We start from the raw sequence: 15510 nt of genomic DNA, 5'->3' as shown, positions 1-15510 counted from the left end.
ATCATACACTTGAACGAACATCATGATATCATCAACGGAAATAGTTTTCTCCTTTTTTCACTCTAATTAAATGACTGGTTATAATGCATTGCGTAGGACTTCAGGGCCTATACTCGTGTTTGTATTAGGTCATTATATCTGATGTTTCTGGTTAATAGACACTATTTAAAGCAAAATGTCAATTCCTCTTTCTTATATAGTTTCTTTCCACAAACTTTAATAAAATGAGACATTATCAGGTTCAACCTCTTTTAGCCAAATATCCTACGTACATATTAGATCAGTAGAGACAGTAAAGACTCCTCAACCTATCTATAATCATCTGTTCCTTAACTACTCAAGATAATGACTGAATTGGGATATCGAGTCCCAAATGATGCTTGCTGTCTTAATTCTGGAGATTCCAATGACTTAATTTGTACCATTACAGTGAGTAGGCTTCATCTTTACTGTTGACGTAGATGAAGAGCTCACTGATGAATAAGTCACAAGAAGATTGTAAGACAATACTCAAGTATTAAGATGCAAAAAGCTGCTGATGTTGACGTGTATCAACGTGGTAATCTTTTATTCATCGCACTTTTGTAATGCCAATATGATGATGATGATGATGATGATGATGATGATGATGATGATGATGATATAATATAATGATAATGATAATAATAATAATAATAATAATAACAATAATAAATAAATAATAATGACGATGATAATGTGTGTTATGCTAACTAGTCATCTAAGAAGGGAATGCACACATTAACGCTAACAAGAAAGTACCAAAATGACAAAGAAGTCACAGAGGACAAATGAAATATTACAAGAATTTGAAAAACATATAAAATGTGTGGTAACATTGTGTGGGGGGAGGGGAGCGTTTGCGTGCGTGTGTGCGATTGTGTGTACTCTCTTCAATGCATATTTAATGTGCCTGGGTTTATGTTTGCATTTTCCTGTTAAAGCCTGTTTGTAGACTTTGCTGGTCATATTCAATAGTGATAAACTTGTAACTTGATTAATGATAATTTTTTTCTGCATTAATGCGCTTAGAAACATCAGTATTAAGCGCTATTTATTCATTATCATTATCATTAATTATTCACTTGCATGCTCTGGGCAATGTTATATTTTGCAGTCTTCCTCAACATCCTACATTAAATCGCATTAAGTTCCTTTGTGTGTTTTGTTTTTGTCAAGACCACGGGCATACCCTTTAGGTGGAATTGTCGGAAATTGCAGTTCATAATCCATCTTCCTTCTGCTGAAAGTCATTTGATAACAGAATTCGAATTTTACAAGTCTGAGCAGAGCTATACACAAAGCTATTACCGCTAAAAAGAGCCAATTATTTAAATGCTAACTAACTAATGAAATATCAGTCAACAACAGTCCTTTGTATATGATTATAACGAGTACCCTCTGTTTCTACTTTAAAGTAAAAATTGTGACTACAGTCTATTTTTAATCCAAAACAATTGTGAATCATGACCCCTAGGAAAGTCATTACGGAAACAAACGGAAACGCTTGTGTTAGAAATAATATGGAAATGTATGTTCTACTAATCCTGATAGTAGGACCTACTGTTATCATGTATATTTTAAGGGATGAACCGCGATTATGATGTTTTGGTTGAAGCAGGTACAGCCGTTCCTTAAGTGAGTAGCAAAGAGTCAGGGGCATCGATAGAGAGAGGGGGGGGGGAGTAAACATATAATTTTTGCACCCCCCCCCATTACTCCTGGAGATGAGGAATAAACTTTCCTTCTCTTTTGATTGAAAATTGTCTAGATATTTCGCCGAAATTATGCACCATATTATTGAATTCAATTTCTGGCTCCCAAAATACTTCCTTTTGACTTCTAGACTTGAGAAAAAGATTCCGAGGACGAAACCATGAATAGAATTTGAAAGAGATGTTTGAAGTGTCATTTATTTGCTACATTGTAACCGATTCATATATATGGCAGTATACTTTCTTTCCTTATCTGCTATCTCATTCTGTTGTATTTGATATTAACTGTTAATTTGCTTGTACTATATGCATATGTATACATTTGAAAAGAAAATACTATTGCTTTTTTCTTCAGTGTTTCTCATTTTCATATGTATTTAGTCAATCTATATTTTTGCAAGCATTACAAATATGTTCTGCCTAGACATTGTATATAATTTCTGTTTATTTTATGGAAATGAAAATACATTTGACTCTTGACTCTTGAATCTTGTTATGATTGTTGCAAAGCACTTTCGAACGCTGCTATCAATATACGCTTCAAGCTAAGGTGTTATCATCATTTGTAAAGACATTTCTTTTGTTATATTGTTACGGTTCCTTTTTTTCAATAAGTGTATAATATATATATATATATATATATATATATATATATATATATACACATATATACAACAGTAGTGAGTACACCCAAAGTGAACATTCAAAAATTTGAATGTAAGTCTTTAACTTGTTTGTTTTATCTCACAAGTCTCACAGAGATTGTAAAAATGACATTGAATGATATGGCTTGAGACAGAAAACGAGTATTTATAACCTTAATTTTGAAATATTATCATACTTGAGAAAATAATGGCAACAAAAGTGGGTACACCCTGTGTAATATTTGCATGGAAACATGGTTAAATCTGGAATTTTATGGTCAACAGCACTGGTCATAATTTTCCTTAGCACAAAAAACAAAACAAACATGTTGATATGACATGGCACTGCCTTATAATGCCCCTCTGCATGCTTTTGTCTGTGTTTCACTCCTGTTTGATGACTTCTTGGAGTGGTCAGGTTTTGACTCACTTTAATTCTTATATTCCTCTGTGCATTACTACTGGTGTGACTAGTGTGGTCAGGAGAAATCATCGAACATGCAACTGACTCCCTTGCTAACTTTTCACAAAAGCAGTTACATCCATGGAACACAAACTCAAGGTCACTACCATGTAAACATGTTTTTCACGCTAAGGAAAATTATGGCAAATGCTGGGACCATAAAACTCCAGATTTGATCATATCTCAATGCAAATATTACACATGGTGTACTCACTTTTGTTGCCACTATTTTCATGAAATATGCATAATATTTCATAATTAAGGTTATGAATATTAGTTTTTGCTTTGATTCCTATCACGCCAGGTCCTTTTTACAATCTCTGTGAGACCTTAAAATCAACAACTTGAAGAATTACATTCGAATTTTCAAATGCTCATGTGGGGTGTACTCACTTTTGTTGGGTACTGTTTATATGCTGTATAGCTGATTTATTGAATATAAAGAACGTTAATAACGCTTGATATTGTGTGCGTGTGTGTGTGTGTGTGTGTGTGTGTCTATTAGTATTCGAAATTGAAAACCATGTGTAATAGTTCTTAAGTAAACTCCAGGTATCATGATCAAAAAGAAGACACAAGCACTAATCGAGAGTTTGATATCTGAAAGATTTATTTTTAATCGATAGTTGAAAAGTCACATACACAATGGTAATAAATATCAGTCCAAAGTCGTGAATACAACGTAAACGTAATACATCCTCAGTAATGTAATCCCACTAAGCGTTGGTATGGATTAGAGATCACTAGTTTTATAAAACACATGTCAAAGAATGTCACAATTCGTTTACTGAAATAGACGTTTTTTAATTTAATCATCTTTTCTTTTACCTCCACATACTGTGTACTTTTCTATGATTGTTTTATATGTGTCTCTTTGCCAGAAACCTGGACATGCCGGCCGGGCTTTGTCGGTATGATGCCTTCTCAGGTCAATGATCAGTTTGATCTTACAATTTCGAACTATACACGGTTTAAGGAAATCTAATTTCACGCGCAATTTCTTGCGACCAAGGTTACGTGTATATGATGTGTATACACATTACTTGGATGTTTATGATTTTATATTTCAGTTTACTTCTGCCACTTTTTTAAAGAACATACATACAAAAAAAAAACACCCCGTCGTCAAGAACAGTAAGCATGTGCCTCTCCTTCCCTACTCCTCTTTAAATGAGCAAGGATATTAGCCAAAATCTTCAAATACATGATCATCTGATTTTTGACTCTGCAAAGTACCTGAAATACCTCAATACTTTGTCGAAACGGGGTTTTCTGTTGTTATATTAAGTTTCTCATGAACAAAGAACTACCCCACCAAAGCACACAATATGGACCAATAATTCTTATTACTTATTTCTTATCACGTTGTATTGCAACTGCCTCATAAGTATCGTTTATCGGGTAAAAGAAAATAAGCATCAAATTTACCGAAAGATAATTCAAAACCAACATGAAAACGTTGTTGTTCGATGCATTGAAAGAGTGTATATCTTATATTGGTATCAGTATTGATTGCATACAAAACAGTACAAACATATTCGCAGTTACTCCTCACAAGTTTATGACTCAAGATCATAGGGTGAAAATGACTAAGAAACTCTTTCAAGGCATGCTAGCATAATCGTTGGTATATTTTGCTCCTATTAGGACTGTTTCCCGCTGGAGACAGCTGGATTCTGCGTGTGGAACGTTAACCCTCACAGCCTCCCCTATTATGTTTTCCCCATCAGATGTAAGACCGAATGATATAGAACAATCAATACATTTTACAGGTTATGTCCCAAGTAATATATTGCAATGTGTATTTCTTTGTTTTCTCAGCTGTCAAAAGGGTATCTTAATACTATCATGTCAGCACAGCAGCATGATGAATAAATATGAGTTCTTTACGCCCCACATGGTGGGTACTATGATAATTATTTCCGTGAACAAGTTCTCTTTCTTAACAGCTGCATCACAGATGCAAAACTTTGAATACATGTCAATATGATGTATTACATAGTACGTCTCGTATTACGACAATCTCATGAACTAGTACTGTTCGTCAGAGATCGATAATCGATCGAAAATTCAGTCATTTTCAATGGTACAAAATGGTATATAACACAAACTGCAAATTTGATGAAATAGATACCTTGATATCGGTTTACTCGACAATAACCGGCGGATAACATCAATTATAAAGGAGTGTAGTTAGACACAACAATGGGCTTAGAATCAGTTAGCAATATTGGTCCTTTATCACTTTATCACATATTTACATGACTCGTTTTGTTTGATTATTTGTTAATTCAAGTTTAGAATTGTTTTGCTTAGTTTTTTTTAATGGAAATTAACCGAAAAGGTTTTAACGATGACCTACAGAGCACAAGCCCTTCGTGAAGGAACAAGGTAAATGAAACAAATGCTCCCAATACACAATATGCATAATACATATATGGATGAACATTGCTATTATCACAACAAACGGTCTTCCTGAATGTAACCTAACTTGTCAAAATCAAGACGACTTGGATATATATAAATAAAGAGAAATAAAGATCAAGTAGAAACTGATTTCACCGCAGCAGAGATTCAGGCTCGCCGCATGCAGGCACAGGAGACGGGGACCTTTTCTATCTCCAGCTGTGGATTATCGAATAGAAAAACAACAGATAGAAATCAAGTTACGTAAATGTCTAGATATCAAAAAGCAGGTTGGAAAAGTAAACTTAAATAACAATGGATTGGCTTTTGGGGAACAATATATCAAATGTTGATTATTATTTGTAGGCACGTGCTACAAACTCCAAACTTTGTTAGTGAGCACTCCTGCTCCTAAACACTGACGAATTGATATAATATACGGTGTTCACATCCTGCCATCTGTTGATATACCTACTGCCGTCAGCGAACAGTTGTAAATACCAGTGTATGCAATTACAACTTATTATTATGTTATGCAAACCGTCTTCGGCTTGAAGACAATCACATACGTACCTATTACCTTTAACAAATTGTTTTTGTCATGTTTTGGTCATTCCGTTTTGCCAAAGAGGCCAGAAAAAATATGACACATGACACGTATATTAAAAGGCAGTCAGAAGGAAAGGAAATCATCTCAGTCTAGAAAACTGCGAGAGTTAGTCGGAAAAGTTTTAGGCGATGATAATTGTCTTTGGTGTACAGGTCATTCATCTGGAATTAAATGATCTATGAGTACCAATTTCACTGTAAACGTTGATTTAAAGTTTGAGCTTATTCCCTACCACCCTCCCTCTTCCCGTTTGTTCCATGGAAAAGGCTCGGGTAGTACCGATATTTAAAGCAGGAGATATTTCTTCGTTGAATAACTACCGCCCCATCTCAATCTTACCAACAGTGAGTAAAATTATCGAAAGGGCCGTACATCAACAACTGAGCGAATTCATGAATGCGAATGATTTACTACACCCTAATCAATCTGGTTTTAGACCATTTCATTCCACATCAACTGCTCTTGCAAAACTTGTGAATCAGTGGTCTTTAAATATAGATAATAATCAAATTTCTGGAGTTGCCTTCATAGATCTTCGGAAGGCATTTGACACTGTAGATCATGACCTACTTTTACATAAATTAAAGTGTATAGGGTGTAGTAAGACGACTGTAGATTGGCTTAGATCCTATCTAAGTGACAGACAGCAAGTGACGCAATTCAAAGGAGCCAGGTCCCACCCTTCAACTATTAAATTGGGTGTACCTCAAGGGTCAATTCTTGGTCCCCTTTTATTTTCAATATATGTCAACAGTCTACCCGAGTGTACTTCAGAAGGTGTTATAGATATGTACGCTGATGATACGACCCTCACTGTCAGTGCTAATGACGCAACAGTTTTAGAAGAAAAGATAACTGTTGCACTAAATAAAGTAATGGGGTGGATTAAGAAAAATCGGCTCGTCCTTAACACTGACAAAACTTCTGTCATGATTATCGGCTCCCGTGCTAATCTCGGGAAAATTGAAAATTTCAGTATTTCATTAGATGGTTGTCGGATTAAAAGAGTTCAGTTCACTAAATGTTTAGTTGTTTTAATAGATGAAGAACTGAAATGGTCTAAACAAATCGAAAATGTATGTAAACGTACCCAAAAAAGTGTCTGCATGATAAAGAGAGCGAAGGCCTTTTTGCCCCAACAATCCCTAAAATTACTTTATAATAGTCTAGTGTTACCACAATTTGATTACTGTTCTGTTGTTTGGTCAAACAGATTTCAATACCATACAACTAAGTTAGAAAAAATTCAAAAGAGGGCAGCAAGAATAATTTTGGACAAAACATATGACACACCGTCGGCTGATTTATTCAAAAGTCTTAAATGGATGACACTAGACAAACGTTTTGATTTCAGCCGCGTTATGATGATATATAAATGCGTCCATAACTTAGCACCTTCGTACCTTCAGGTGCACTTAGTTAAGCCTAGTGATGTACATGAACATCATACAAGGCTAATAGACAGTGGAAATCTATGTGTACCAAGATTTCGCTCTGATTGTCACAAGTGCAGCCCAATCGTATCCTCTGTACTTGAATGGAACAGGCTAGATCGTTCAATTAGATCAGCTTCTTCCATATATTCATTTAAGAGATTGTTTAAGCAAAGTTGCTATTTGTAAGTAACACACGAAATTCATTCTGGGCTTTATCATTCCTGTATAATAGCGTTTTTCATTGTTATTTCGGCATTCTGGTGAACTCTTGCTGTGGCATGTACTTTTTATGTTACTTTGCAATGTACAGTATGCTGGTATGTATCTACACTGTATTATGTCATCTTCTGTATATACGTTTTGCTATTTAATGTACATATGTTCATCAATATTATTCAGGGCTCCATGGAAGACCACTATTTATTGGTGAATGGACCACCCTGACAAAAGATTAGAAATAAATAAATAAATAAATAAATAAATAAATCGTCTTGGGACAAAAGATTTGAGGGTGAGTAATTTTTCAGACGTAACGCATTTTTCATTGATTAAAAAAACACCTGAAATGCTACTCACACTTTAGTAGTGTGTATAAAAGAATGACAAAGAAGAATACAGAGACAGTCATCGACTGTAACGGACATAGGTGAACAATGAAGTAAATCTCTTCTGCTTCATGTATGATCTATGATTTTCTCATCCGTAATGTACTCCAAACGTTGTACTGTTTAACAGTTAAAAACGAAATGGTTTCGTTGATAGGTGGTACCTACCACTTGTCACTTGTGACGAGTATGACATTAGTCGTTTCAGTGTGAATAAAGGTATATTATTCTTCATAGTTAAAACTACTCTCAATACACGTACATGATTGAATCATTATCAGGGATGTGATCTTTAATAGGAAAGGCTTGGTGCATTCCTCCTATTTTATTGGTATCAAGGGGTAATAGCAAACGCAATAACGTTGACGACAATTAGCGATAAGACGTTTAACCTTTTTCTTCTCAACCCACTTATCGCGACGCTGACTGCCCCGCGTTACTTTTTGTTCAATGCCTTAGATTCTCGGCGGGGTTCACTCACCTCATACTGAAATAGACCATTATTGTCGCAGCCTTTCTTCTTCAACACAGGCATGTTGTAATACACTGGTTGGCAGCTTAGATTCAGATCGGGTTTGCTGGTGTGGGGGTCGAGACAGGCCGTGCACTGGCACTGAGTCACCGTGATCTGACTCGGGATGCGATCTGGGTCGTAGCAGGTGACGTAGGTGAAGGGACATGATGAGTCTTGATCGGGAGTCTTCATGTGACCCGGTTTAATATCTGAGGGCACAGAAATGGAAAAAAAACCCACCCGATATGAGACTTCTATAGTCGTGTGATACAAGCGCCAGTCAACAGGGCTATCAAGTTTTGATCAATGTTCACAAATGTGATTTTGTATTACTATAATATTCATGAGATATTGCAATTTTACGTTTTTATTACACAAGAAATTAAAGTGATGTCAATATATTCTTGTACATGTTGTACGAGCGCATGCGATATGGCACGGAAGAAATAATTTGTACTATGTAGGTTGCACTTTTGTCGGTATTTATAGGCGCTGAGTTATAAGTCTATACTTTAGCACCACAGCAGTCTCAGAAGATTTCGTCCATTGCCGCAAAATTATTATGAAGAAATGAACTACAGTTGCTGCTCTGAATTGGATTGCCGCAATAAACGTGTTGACTACAATTTCGGAAATGTTCTGCACGAAATGTTGGTTCACAATAATTTTCAAACACATTTCTACTGCCAGCTATCCATGTTAACAAACTTTGTTACACCTGTAAGTACATCGATGACTTTTTTCTTCTTAGCAACAAAAAGTAAAAGAAAAGAAAACATTTCTTGGTGGAGCAGGTGACCGGGAGCAGTTTGACCGGCCATTATACTGTAATTGCTTCTAATTCCAAAAATACCGTTCGTAACAACTATCCCTTGTGTATAGACATTCATTATCACTTCTGTATTGTCAAAATTAGTTTTTATGACGTAGCCCGTCTCGTTGCACTTGAGTACTATCATAATGTCATTCAGCCTACGTGACAGCCCACGTACCTCCTGAAATCAACTTATGAAGGGGTTAAACAAGGTAAGATTCAAAAGACAAAAGCTTTAGTTGAACTTTTAATTTCTGAATGGTTTCTCTTGTTATTGATAACATCACAAGTTATGTTTTTGTTTTTGGTTTTTTGCATGTTCATTATGTATGCATGCCGCTTCAATACGAAGTTATGTGTTTGGTATTTATGCATACAAATCTATGTTATACTGCGAACAAAATCAGAGTTTAGTTTACTCATGATACATAATGTTACCATGACTTTTGTCATGACTAGTTCAATAAGAATTGCTCAGTCTTGTCTGTATCAATGGGATTTTTGGTTTTAATGGTAGAGATAAGATTAAAGAGTTTTAATGACATAAAAATCAAATCATTTTCATATTTTGAGTAACGTTTAATCAGAAGACAATTTGGAAGCGAGTGAAATTTTCCCGGTTATCACTTTCAATAACTTAGATAAAACTGTTTTACATCATCAAAAACAAACAAACAAACAAACAGGCGTTGCTATAGAGACTGGGCAGAAATTTCAGCGCATCTATACATCTTCTGTTACATGGCGTCAAGAAAGCATTCAAATAAACATGGCGAGAAGACAAAATAACATGGACGAGGTATTTGGCATGCGCTGAAATCCCTTCCTCCACAAGCTTGTTTCTACATAAGTATGTACAAGCTTGCTTTTTATGTGGGCCTCTCTATTCGAATGATACAATGATTTTGAATAAATAGTTTTACATAATGTTTGTATATTGATTTTGTATTACATTTATTTCTCGTTACTTTTGTATAGACAAAAAAAAAATGATATTGGAAATAAAATTGGATTGATCAGAATTGAAATGAATCCCCGATCCTCACCCAATAATGCATCTTCTCATGAAGACAAAGAAAGATTTTTACATCAGTGACAGTGCATATCAAGCATTTGTCAAGGACTCACCTTGCGGACACTCTGTGGGGCTATCAACACCATCAAGAGGACAGTTTCCCATTGGAGTTTGATCAGCGAAGAGGTCGGGCGATGGGGAATTGAAGCTTTGCACGGCAAAAACGTTTTTGAACGGAAAAAGGTTGTGTGCATTTTGGGCTCTCCTGGCCTGTTCAGCTGGATCCGGTGAGAGGCATTGCGTACCGTCTGGCTGATTAGGGGGCATGGGGATACTGGGCAGACCCCCTAATGGGTTCGAGGCGGCTAGCCCTGCGATGACGATCAGAAACACGATAATCCGCTGGAATTCCTGCGAAATATATGGAAACCAAAACATTACGACAGATTAGCATTGTGATCCTTTCATTGACTTCAGTTTGGTATTATTCGCGTTTTGCAAAACTTCTCAGTTGTGTAGTTTGCCTTTTACAAACTAAATATCATAAATTAACGTTCATGATCAACCCTTACTGTGCCAGGAACTTTGAACCAGGTGTTTGTACAGTGCATATAATGCGATGGGGTTTTCTGTGCAAATCGACACTCCAAACAAACAAATAGTTAATTTCAAATCATAACAGACATAATTATCAAAACGTGGGATTTTCATAAGTAAATTAGCTTTAGATTGTATCTCTTAAACCACATAAATCAATATCCCTGTTCTTTGTCATCTGACACTGATTTTGAACAAAAAAAACAAAACAAAGACAAAGACAAAACACACGCAACACCAACAATTCGAAGGCAAAGTACTAATCTACGTGCGTTAATGTGGTGGGAACGAGTGGCGGAGTCTTCATGAAAACACTTTTGTATCGGTCTTGGTGAATATTGATGAACATCACTTATAGCATAAACCGTTGGGAACAGTAAGGTATGCTAATGATTCATGGATATAGTGAGAAGCAGAAGTATCAAGAGGTAAAAATGCCAGAGGTCAAATTCAATAAGTCAAAATGCATGAAGTATTTGTAGTACTCCACAGCAGAGAATGGAGTCGTCAGTAAACTTCGTAAAGCCAGAGCCATTTAAGTACAATGTTTAGACTGATATTCATGTGAAATTTCCGATGACGCCTTACCTCTGACATCTTACCTCTGATTACGAATATTCTATCTGGTATCACAGAGAACGAATAGCATAGCTGGCGAAAACGCCTTACCACGATACGAAATTAAGGTACTTTGCAAAACTATAATGATCAAGCCACTTCTTCAACCCTGGACGCATACATTCTGCTGGCGCTTGTTCATGAATCTAATAGACTCCAAGTGTGTGGGTGTTTTTTTTTTTTTTTGTGTGTTTTTTTTTTTACTCTCATTTGAAAAGAATAGGGTGAGATGAGATAACAAATCAACAGTGCCCTTTTACGAGTCATACTTTTCGGAACAAAAATTCTATTTAACAATAAACGGTAATAAAAGTATGAAACGTCTTAGTATGTAATACAAAAAAGCAGAGAAGACGAAAAACAACAAAATTGTTTCCTCTCTCTCTCGAAAAAAAAAAATGAGAGCATCCCTATAAACTGATATGAGAGGATCAAGAGAGTAAAAAAAAAAAAAAAAAATCGAAAACAGAGAAAATAGGGATCTATAACACGCTGCCAGCCTTACCTGTGCCATTTTGATACTCTCTTCTTTTTGTTGGATACGATGAAATAAGAAGATGGAGATTTAAAAAAACCGAGAATGTGGACTGCTTGGTTGTCAAACGATGTCAGGACTTGATAGAAGACCAGGTCGCCGCTCACTCCGGTTCTTTCCTCCGCACAATGAGATTTCCTCTAGGAGTTCTTTCCTCGGGTCCTGGATTTGCTGTCTATGGAGATGTAACACAGACACGTCTGGTTATATAGACCAGAGAAGGGAGGTTGGGATAGACGAAGGACTGTAACCTAGGTCTTCTTTCATCAAGAGCTGGTATGTGTTCTTCCGAACAACGTCATGTGATCAATTTAACAAGGGAAATTCCCGTTTCCGGCGCAGTCGACAAAAAAAAAAAAAAAAAAAAAAAAAAAAAAAATCGGTGTTGGATTATGATGCGCATGGCTAACTCGGCCTTCTACGCACATGCAGTCCAGTGCGTGCTCAAGCGTCCTCTGGATCCACTTCCTCCACAACATCTCAGGTTCTGCTGGAAAAGTTTCCACTTGGCAATTGAAAACTAAGATAAAATTTCCATATGACATTGTATGAATAATACGTGAATTGTCTTAACTGTCTTCTCTGTATATTTGATTGAAAAACAAATAAGTTTGAATCTTGAATCTTGAAACTGAAAGCAACAACTTGTTCTTTTAGGCACTCTTAGTGATATGAATTAATTTTATTGAGTTTTGACAAGAAACAAACTAAGAAAAGAACCTAGTGAAGTTTAAAGCACAATGATGATAAAATCTTGAAAATGTAGAGCCGGTGAGAATTTTACATTGGATTTTTTGGTCATTGTCATACAGAAGTAGAAAGATAGCACGAACAACATTTTCAAAGACAAATTAAACAAAACACCAGCAAGTAATGAGAAATCGGGTGCAAGACTCGCATAAAATTCAAACGTCGTTATCATTTTTCACATGGATTACACATTGTGATGCATGTCATTTTCTGAACATGAATCGACTAAAGTATACTTTTTGTCGAACTCTCTGGTCATTAACAGGAATAGAAGAAGCATCAACATTTCTTTTTTTCCTGGAAAGATCAAATCCTACGGTCATAAGATCATAACGGTGTAAGTGAAAAAATGAGTTAAGTTCTCTTAAAATCGATAATCAAATGGCCTTAATTCGTTCATCAGCTAGTTGAAAACTTCGCTCAAATGTCATGCACTTTTACTCTTGTGTTCTTGAACTGGTATTTATTTTTAACTTGCTCACAAGAGTTCGAACGCAATGAGTCATATTCCCAAAGTCGAATAGCCCATCAGAAGGACGGTTTGTCCCTCCGACAGGTTTTACATGGGATTAAACCCTTTGCAGTTCCGGTTTGTAACATCATCAGCTACTTAAATCTCACACTTTTCGCCCAGAGGAGTGGATAAAGGGTGGACGGTTATGTACCCGCTGGAAAGTGAAAAGCGGAAGAACAAACACTCTCCGGTTATATTTTCTGAATACATTAACATTTCTATATCCACGTAGAAACGAGTAAACTTTGAACACGAACAAAATAGTACTGCGTTCCCCCCTTTTTTTTTTGCCAGCTACAGAGCCGAGCTTTCGCATTTTGCAACACCCTGTATGCCACTGCACTGTTTCAGAATTGAAATAACCTGCTTCGTTGTTGAGACTGTACGCTCCACTGCCTCACAACAGACACAATAACTGCTTTCAGAGTGATCAATTATATTGGTAACAATGAGCTGCGAGAGAATACAGGTGGTTCCACTATTTTCCTAGTTTCTGAGCCAGCTGAGTCGAAAAGTCGGACAGTCGAAAAGTCCGACAGTTAAAATGCTGTGTGAATCTGCTCAGCAAAGTGTTTTCCGAAGCTCAAGACCAGATATCCCCTTAGTGAAGAAATAGAAGAGGAAGAAGAGATAGAGGGAGGACGTACCTGGACATTCACGACAAAATCAAGCCAGAGTAGACTGACATGCAATTAGTGAGGACAGCATTATTTCGTAATGGGCAGATGAGAAGTTGTCATCCCCCAACCCATCCCCTTCTTCCGTTAAAGGGAAGGTAAACCCAAAGAACAATGTGGATTGAGTGAAAGCAGCAACATTAGTAGAACACATCAGTGAAAGTTTGAGGAAAATCGGACAATCGATGCAAAAGTTATGAATTTTTAAAGTTTTGGTGTTAGAACCGCTGGGTGAGGAGACTACTAGAGGATATGACGTATGAGTGGACAACAATACAAAGAAAATATAAAGGAAATTCAACAAATATTCACTTTTCTACAATCATGAAAGAGCAATGGACCAACCGCTTTCAGAAAACAGGGGGAATAATTGCTACCCTTAACATATGTCAATATCAAGTTGATGGAATTTGTAATTTTCATGAAAAATGGATTTTTGCAGAATTCTCTTTATATTTTCTTGGTATTGTTGTCCACTCATACGTCATAACCTCTAGTAGTCTCCTCACCCAGCGGTTCCAACATCAAAACTTAAAAAATTCATAACTTTTGCATCGATTGTCCGATTTTCTTCAAACTTTCACTGATGTGTTCTACTAATGTTGCTGCTTTCACTCAATCCACATTGTTCTTGGGGTTTATCTTCCCTTTAAGATGCTATGCGGTACAACAGTCATTGGAGGATCTTCTTTATGTTTTTTTCTTTATTTTCTTTTCAAAAAAAGAAAGAAAGAAGAAGAAAAGAGAGAAACTTACGCTAACTTTGTACACAATGTGAAGAAAATACCAGTTAGATGTAATCGGTGCAATTAGTTAAAGTGTCGTGAACCAATATAAATTAGAACTATGTTTATGTCAGCTCTTTGTCTGTCTGTGTCTGCGTACGATAGAAAGGGTGATCTTCTACATCATCTATTGATCAAATTTAGCAAATTGTGAATAAATACAATGCGCACGAAGATACGATACCAGGATTCCCTGCTGCTCATTCAAAGAAATTTCATAGGAGACGAAATTTAACACGCTAAGAAAAAAAGCACCACCCATCACTGGGAAAATTTTTGCGTTGCTTTCATGGTCATGGTATTCCTGTTTACAACCAGCGACTGTCATGTTTCTGGTAATTTTGTTGAACGTTTAATGAAACAAATGCTGCTGAAATAATTTGTCTACAGCAACTATTGGAGTTGCAGTTATATACAAATGACTTTACTAGATGAATACATAATTACCAAGTAGTATCGTGGAGTACAAGTTAAACAAACACGAGATAATTGTAAAACCCATGCATTACCAGGGGATCACGAGTTGTTTTTTCACCAGTCACATAGAGTAACCATTGTAGAATCATGAAGATAAAACTCCATGGTATAGAATGTTAATCATATATCACAGCGACTACTGCATCGTGTCTGTTATAACGACTATGCATTTCTTATTCTTCAGCGGTTGTTGACAGGTTTGACTGTAATGATAGGCATATGTATGAAATACTATGTGTGCTATGGAATATTATACATTCACTCTAAACGCCAAAAAAATCACGACGTCAGTAAGAATAGTGATTATATATCAAAAT

The 15510-nt window shown here is 36.1% G+C and overlaps 1 protein-coding gene across 1 annotated transcript; it reads right to left on the bottom strand.

Moving 5' to 3' along the window:
* Positions 1 to 5358: 5358 nt before the first annotated feature.
* On the bottom strand, positions 5359 to 11969 carry LOC140233843 (interleukin 17-like protein). The gene is made up of 5 exons (XM_072313935.1): positions 11961 to 11969; positions 10382 to 10651; positions 9130 to 9157; positions 8379 to 8584; positions 5359 to 5465 (listed from the first exon to the last, which is right to left on the bottom strand). Exons 1-5 carry the CDS (start codon positions 11967 to 11969, stop codon positions 5415 to 5417), a joined length of 564 nt encoding a protein of 187 aa, XP_072170036.1. The 3' UTR covers positions 5359 to 5414.
* Between the last annotated feature and the right edge of the window lie 3541 nt (positions 11970 to 15510).

The sequence above is a fragment of the Diadema setosum genome, chromosome 10 (assembly GCF_964275005.1).
Source record: "Diadema setosum chromosome 10, eeDiaSeto1, whole genome shotgun sequence".
Taxonomy (NCBI): domain Eukaryota; kingdom Metazoa; phylum Echinodermata; class Echinoidea; order Diadematoida; family Diadematidae; genus Diadema; species Diadema setosum.
This window is presented reverse-complemented; position numbering and strand designations above follow the sequence as displayed.